Below are 7,008 nucleotides of genomic sequence, written 5' to 3'. Positions count from 1 at the left end.
TTTCAGTTACAATTTTTTTTTATATAAAATTAAGTTCAGCTATTAAGGATCGGATTTTATACAGGATTTTAATCAATTTTGATCTAAACTAACAAAAAATCCCAATTCTTGATCCAATCTATGAAAAATCAACAGTCACAGTCGCAATGTTATCGGAGAAGAGAAAACAAAAGTAGAGAAAAGGGTTTTCTTTTATTTTATAATTTCTGCGTTGTCTTAGATATATTTTTTTATCCATTTCATATTTAATAAAAAGTTATGGTAGTTCAGCTGGTTTTCTGGTTAGTCGTAAGTATTAGAGGTTGGGGGTTCAACTGTCTATTCTTAAAATGACGTTGATTTAATGGTTTTGGTTTGATTTCGATAGTTCATATAGAAAATTCAAATTTTAAAGCAACGTTCAGGGGGGAATTAGCCGTTTTCCCTCTTCTTTTGTCTACCCATCACCATTTTATCTCTTCACGCAACTAATCTGCATTACAGATTCGAATCAGTTACTGAGTCATACGAAACACTAGGCTTCTTGCATATCAAAAGTAAAGCTGGATGCTTTTATAAAAAGTTCCCACATAGATAGAATTCACAAAAAACCCTAGCTTAGGTTAAGTTAGGGTTTTTCAAGGATTTCTGAAGATTGACTAAAATCATACACTTTCAAAATCAAGCAACGAGAAGAGGAAGAAGAACGTACCGGAATGGAGTTTAATTAGAACGGCAGATCAAAGTATCAAACCCTCCACAGTCATCTAGCTAAGCTTATAGAACCCTAATAACACTCTGAGATTTAATGGCGCCTTTGAATTCGCCTTTTCGACTCCTTTCCCTTTGACGTTTTATCTCTTTCGTTGGTGTGTTGATGAAACGGTGTGTTGTGTTCCTCATTGATTTAATTGGCTTCTAATTAAATTGGACCAACTTGTTTTCTCCGGTCTAGACTGATATATCCCGAAGATAAATTTGGTCCAATGCAAAAACATATCGGATTATATAAACCATTCAACCAAGAAAGAACCAAACATCCATTTGGACATGTCCGGAAATGCACTATTCTGTTCAGAATCCTATATAAACTGGCTTTAATGCTAGGAACGTGACTTTGGAATCATTACTGGTTATTATAAAATTCCTAAGATTATATGAAAAATGTTATATAATTATCAGTAGCTTAATCAAAAGACGAAATATCCAAAAGACGCATAAAAGCATTATCCATCAAATAACTTAATACAACAAGAAACCAAACCAAAAGACACTGGAAGGGGCTTGAATCACACACTAGTTCAACAATTCTATCAAGCTTTTGACTTGGACCACACAAAACACCTAGAACTGCTCTATGTAGCTGCAGCTTTTTGTTTCTTGGGCATGCGGTAACCACCAACAACACAGGCATGGTCACGCTCAAAAGGCTCCAGAGTCACCTGTTCCGCTGGCCTAAACTGCTCCTGCTGCAGCTTCTTCACCTCGCTCTGGAAGACTACTTCTGCTGCGACTGTAGAGTCGATACAGTTGGCCTGAATAGAGAGCAAACATGTTTATTTAGTGTCGGACGTACAAGTGATTAATGGAGGGAATGTAATGAGAATTAGAGTAAGGATAAGAGTACCAACCTTGATTGAGATAACAAAGTGTCCTCCAGTTTTGAGGAAAAATGAGGCATTCAGGGCCACGATTCTAGCCTTCAAGAGTTAGGCAAATAGATGGGTTTTAATTAAAAAAAGAATCATAAAACAGACAACCAAAAAGAGCCAAAGAGCGACATTAATGGAGAAATCCCTGCAAGCTCAATCATTAAAGCTACTACAATTGAGTTTCTCTAGAAACAATCAAAACACATATTCTCTTTAAAAAAAAAAAGCAATGTTGAAAACTTCATGTAATAAATTTAATGATAAAATGTGTAGTATAGAAATGGAATTATAAAGTATAGGGAGTCCTAGAATTTGTATAGTGTAAAACTGAAGATCTTCCTTTTAAGGGAAAAAAAGAAAACGAGTGAAAAAGACTTTGGGACTTAAAAACGAATTTGCAAGTTCGGAGCAGCCAACTTGGTGGCCGAAAACAAACAAAATACGGTAAAAAGATTCAAAGTAGCATCAGAACTTGGAGTTTGCAACATTCATAATGTTCTGAAGGGGAATCCAGGTAAAATCATCATCTGCCGATTTCATGTACTGATTTTTTTTTTTAAAAACAAAAAAGATGCAATGCAGTATAAAGTAAACTTTGTGGATATAAAGATAAAAAGGCAACTTCGAATGAAATAAAGAACCAAACCTGATCTGGTTGAGCAACATCAGAGAATATAACATCAACCATGCCAACAAGCATTCTGTACTTAGAAGGGTGTCTAGCATCTTCAATGATTGGAATAATATTAGTTCTCTTCTTTGCCATGTTCACCAAATCTCTACCACTTCTATGAGAAAACTCAACAGCGTAAACACATCCCTCCTACAATTCATAAAGCACATATAAGCCACAAACAAGAGAAAGAAAACAACCTGAGAACTAATTATTTGATGACAAGAGTCATGGAGTGGTAATAGGTTACACTTACAGGGCCAACAAGATCAGAAACATGAGAGACAGTGGTTCCAGAAGCAGCACCGAGGTAAAGTACTTTAGCACCAGGTTTCTACAAAGATTTTAGCAATGAACAAATTCAAAAACAAGTCACCCAAAACAAGAGAGTCAATAAGTTATGTGTATAGATGTGACTTACGATCCAAATGTTATCAACACCACCAAGAATTGCAGCAGCTAACTTAGATCTAAAAGGATTCCAAACTCTGTATTCAACCTTAGTTCCATCTTCATTCTGCAAAATTCAAGTAGACATACTATAAGAACAAAACCAACAACAAAAACAATCCTATTCAAATTTCTATTTAGAAAGAACTGAAATCATCAGTTATCAAAGCCAAACCGTACCGGAACAGAGATTCTCTTTTCATTGTAAACAGCTTCACCAGGAACCAAGTTCTTAGTGACAAGAGCATCTTCTTTACCCTTGGCAATAAACACTCCTGCGTGTCTGTGAGGCTCCACAATCACTTTGCTTCCTCCTTTCATTCCTCCACGTCCTGGCCCTCCTCTTCCACGGCCACGGTCACCACCACGTCCTCTCCCGCGAGGCCCACCACGGCCTCCTCTGTCACCACCACGGCCTCCTCCTCCAAAGCCTCTGCCACCTCCAAAACCTCGACCACCTCCATCTCGTCCCCCCCTGAATCCTCCACCACCACGTCCTCCTGATCATAACAGAGCGTAATTAAGAATCTCTACTTTAATCTTTGAACTAGATTGAAACAGTAAAGACACAAAAGGGTCAAGACTACAAACCCTAAAACTCAATTTAAACTACATAAACCGTAACAAAACGAATTCAGACTTGACAAAAATCATATTTTTGAGTTCGAACAGGGTTATATACTATGGAGGAAGACAGAACAATAAAGATATAAACTTTAACTAGGGTTCTTACCTGTAAGTGGGGGTCTCATATCTGCTAGACTAAAAGTGAAGAATGAGAGACGAGAAAGAAGGCAAAAATGAAAAAAGAGGTATGCGGTGGTGGCGGATTTATGAAGCCTCTGTGTGTTGCTTTTATATAAAAGATTTTAGGGCTTTTAGGGTTTATGCTAATGCTTGGATAAATTTTCTTATATTTATAATTTGGCCCTTTGATTATTTAGATCTTCAACATTTTGTCTTGGGTTTGATATGTATTGGATCCAGATATATATTGGGCCGGTTTCTCTGGCCTAAAGTTGGTTATTTACATTTGCCATTTTTTTGTTAATGTGTTGTTGGATATTTCACCTTGTTTTGAGATAATCTAGTTATATGAATCTAGGGTTCTCATAGAAGTGACTAATCTAGGGTTCTCGAAAGTTTTCAGGGTTTGACCTGGAGCTATGTCATCATCACTAGAGGTCGAACGTTGTAATCAAAGAAATGAAGAGGTCACTGTTTCTAGAGACAGTATCAGTTCGTTACCCAACGATTTGTTCATCCAGATTTTGTTGCTTGTCCCAACGAAAGATGCAATGGCCACAATGGTTTTGTCAAAACGATGGCGTTATCTCTGGACGTTGGTGCCTAAAATCGAGTACACAGACACTAGTGATGAGTGCGAAAGCGTTTGGAAGTTTCTTGAAAAGTTATCGGTAAAGATATATTGGTGTTGTTACTGGTTATAAGACTCAAGAGAGATGATCAAGAAACAATGAGCAAACCTGATATAAACACATGTTCAGACATAGAAGCAATGAACAAAATGGAATATATGTAACCAACTACAGACACAGACGCAATGACTCCTCAGATAGAGAATCAGAGAATCTACCACAGCCAAGACAGCTCAATGTGAAGTCACATGGAATTAAGTGACATGCTGAACCTTGGAGTCTTATTGTGAAGATCCAAGAAGTGAGAACTCAGCCAAGATATTCTTAATCAGCTGAGGAACCTGAAAGCACATCAGAGCAGAAAGAAATGAGCAACTATAACAGAGCAAAGATATATAGCAGTTGAGTAAACCTGAAGTACAACAGAGGTGGAACCAGAGCAGACATGTTTGGTGGATGTGTAGTGCAACAGAGCTGGAAACAGGGTAAACCTCGTGAAGAGGTTGTGTAGTGCAACAGAGCGGAAAAGCTTCAAGTTGCAGCAAACAGTGGAACGGCTATGTCAGAAAAGCATACTTGTGTTAGGTGTGTCAGAAACAAAAGCATGGGTCAAGTTGACAAAAAGAGAACAAGCTTTTACCCAAAATTCAAGAGGAAGAAGCTTGTGGAACCTAAGGTTTGTGGAGAACTCTAAGAGGTATAAAAGGAAGAGGTGGTGTTAGAAGAAGCTTACGCACCCTAGACCTAAAATTGAGAGAAGCACACATGTTGTGTGTGGTGTTGTCCCACCAGTAAGATAGAGAATATGCTGGTGGTTTTTGTAGATGTTCACACTCGTCGGAAAAGGAAAAGAGTGGTGGTTCCTTAGTTCATGTAGATTAGAGTGGTAGGCACAAGTGTGTGCTAGATACCATTGGCAAATGTGACTTTTGCGTTCTAATTCTAGTGAATGATTCTGGACTTGGTCCCGGGGATGTAGGTTATCCGTACCCCGTTAACAAATCTCTTGTGTCGTCACTTCACTATCCTTTCATCTCTTTGTTAAGCATCACACATACAGATCTGTCATACAAGTCTGTAGATCTAGCACACATCTCATTATTTTAATCGGAACTTCACAAGGCACCTTCATTAGAAACTTTGTGTATCCAACTCGGTAGAAAACGTCCTACTGATGTAGATGTTGGGAAATTGGTTGCAAAATGCAGTTGATCGCTCTGTGCGCAAGGTAGAGTTGGAGCTACTCTGGACCGCGAAGCCTACTAGCTTGCGTAAGAGCTTTTACACATGCAAAACGCTAGTGGAAATGACTCTTTCGGACAAGATTCTTGTGGATGTGCCTACTTCGGTTTGCCTCCCGTCACTAAAAATATTGCGCCTATTCTTTGTGATATTCAAAGACGAATATTCTCTCGAGAGGCTTCTATCAAGTTGCTTAGTTCTTGCTGGATCGAGAGTGTACCTCGGCATCAATGATTTCTGGAGATACCCTTTCCCCATTGTGAATAAGCTTCGCTTTGATGTGCCACGTATCTCCGTTTTCTGTAAATATGATGACAAGTTTCTTAGAGCTATCTCAATTGTCACGTCTCTTATTTTATCTTTGGAACATCCAATGGTATGGATTCCATATAGCTTTTATCACTGTTTCTCCCTCTATTCGTCCTTGTTAGTTTATAAATCATGTTGCTTAATATTGTCTGTTGTTTAAAGTCATTGCAGCCTCTTAAGTCTAGTGGCATTACCTTCTCTCGACTTCAGCACTTCAATCTATATACATTTGGCCATCTTTGGTTGGATCAACTTTCAATAATCCTCAACAACTCTCCTCAACTACGATGTCTATATATCTTGGTAGGTAACAACACACTATACTTGTTGTTGTTGTAGATTGATTCTTTGATTCATACTCTTTAAAATTTTATGTACTTACTTGCATCCAGGATAATAATGGATATCAACCCGGGAATCTAGCATTCTCATGGAACCAACCAAGTTTAGCCCCCAGATGCTTGTCGTCTCATTTAGAGGAGTTTGCGTGGGAGGGATATAGAGCAAGCAAAGAAGAGAAACAGCTCATGAGATACATACTTGCTAACTCAAAGTGTTTAAAGAAAGTGGCAGTCGCCTTGGTATCAACCTCCAATCTTGAATAGACGAAGGAGGATTTAAAATCTATGCCTAGAGCTTCAACGTCTGAGCTTCTGTTTGAATGAAGAATATATTCTCCTCCCATTCGCTACAAAATCTATATCAAGAGGATTAATACACACAGTTAGTCAAGCTATTCTATTATGATTTTTTATTTATTAATTATTTGCAAGTCACAACTGTTCTTGTACGTGCTCTGGTATGCGTCTATGCGACTACCATTCCATATTTTAAAGGAATAAAAACTCCATTTGATTTTCGTTATCAGCCACGTAGATACCTACATAAGTCACTCCTGTATAATTCTATTTATAAAGTTGACAAATGAAAAAAAATACTACTCGATCGCCACACACCACACATCATACATCAATAAGGACAGAGAGAGAGAAAGGAAAGAGACAGGACCTAACACAAAGCCCTTAAAGACAGGAAAATCGTTATTTGTCCATATCTTTGCTCTTTCTCAACAAAAAAAAAATATGAGGGAAGATAGAGAAAGAGGAGAAGATGAATTGTCATGGCCTTTAATCGGAGAGAAGAGTAGTGTAAAGGAAGAAGTGAAGAAACAACTATGGCTTTCGGGTCCACTCATCGCCGTGAGTCTTCTTCAGTTTTGTCTCCAAGTTATCTCCGTCATGTTCGTCGGCCATCTTGGCTCTCTTCCTCTCTCCGCCGCCTCCATCGCCACCTCTTTCGCCTCCGTCACCGGTTTCAGCTTCCT

The 7,008-nt window shown here is 38.3% G+C and overlaps 3 protein-coding genes and 1 pseudogene across 4 annotated transcripts in view; 2 read left to right on the top strand and 2 right to left on the bottom strand.

Moving 5' to 3' along the window:
- LOC104763403 overlaps nucleotides 1–882 on the bottom strand; it is a 3,234-nt pseudogene extending 2,352 nt beyond the window's left edge.
- On the bottom strand, nucleotides 1,133–3,605 carry LOC104761256 (probable mediator of RNA polymerase II transcription subunit 36b). 2 transcript variants are annotated; one of them, XM_010484306.2, is made up of 7 exons: nucleotides 3,488–3,605; nucleotides 2,935–3,254; nucleotides 2,726–2,821; nucleotides 2,561–2,638; nucleotides 2,278–2,454; nucleotides 1,611–1,679; nucleotides 1,133–1,514 (listed from the first exon to the last, which is right to left on the bottom strand). In XM_010484306.2, exons 1-7 carry the CDS (start codon nucleotides 3,504–3,506, stop codon nucleotides 1,335–1,337), a joined length of 939 nt encoding a protein of 312 aa, XP_010482608.1. In that variant the 5' UTR covers nucleotides 3,507–3,605; the 3' UTR covers nucleotides 1,133–1,334. The 2 variants fall into 2 exon arrangements, with proteins under 2 accessions (XP_010482608.1, XP_010482609.1); XM_010484307.2 differs by having other exon boundaries at nucleotides 1,611–1,674.
- Nucleotides 3,921–6,289, top strand: LOC104763401 (putative F-box/FBD/LRR-repeat protein At5g52460). The gene is made up of 3 exons (XM_010486777.2): nucleotides 3,921–4,145; nucleotides 5,314–5,751; nucleotides 6,077–6,289. Exons 1-3 carry the CDS (start codon nucleotides 3,921–3,923, stop codon nucleotides 6,287–6,289), a joined length of 876 nt encoding a protein of 291 aa, XP_010485079.2.
- The window catches only part of LOC104761255 (protein DETOXIFICATION 16), a gene marked incomplete in the record, with an annotated part of 3,559 nt that continues 3,183 nt past the window's right edge, over nucleotides 6,633–7,008 (top strand). The window contains 1 exon segment of the mRNA XM_019240548.1: nucleotides 6,633–7,008. Coding sequence (XP_019096093.1) covers nucleotides 6,767–7,008 — 242 coding nt within the window.

The sequence above is a fragment of the Camelina sativa genome, chromosome 18 (genome assembly GCF_000633955.1).
Source record: "Camelina sativa cultivar DH55 chromosome 18, Cs, whole genome shotgun sequence".
Lineage (NCBI taxonomy): Eukaryota > Viridiplantae > Streptophyta > Magnoliopsida > Brassicales > Brassicaceae > Camelina > Camelina sativa.
This window is presented reverse-complemented; position numbering and strand designations above follow the sequence as displayed.

Bases quoted from the DNA above. Each gene is read 5' to 3' on its own strand.
- LOC104761256 (XM_010484306.2), bottom strand. The intron at 2,822-2,934 runs GTACGGTTTGGC...TGAATTTTGCAG, and splicing joins AAAAGAGAATCTCTGTTCCG to AATGAAGATGGAACTAAGGT. The intron at 2,455-2,560 runs GTAAGTGTAACC...TATGAATTGTAG, and splicing joins TTTCTGATCTTGTTGGCCCT to GAGGGATGTGTTTACGCTGT.
- LOC104763401 (XM_010486777.2), top strand. From the start codon at position 3,921: ATGTCATCATCACTAGAGGTCGAACGTTGTAATCAAAGAAATGAAGAG. The intron at 4,146-5,313 runs GTTTGGAAGTTT...CTACTGATGTAG, and splicing joins CTAGTGATGAGTGCGAAAGC to ATGTTGGGAAATTGGTTGCA. The intron at 5,752-6,076 runs GTATGGATTCCA...ACTTGCATCCAG, and splicing joins TATCTTTGGAACATCCAATG to GATAATAATGGATATCAACC.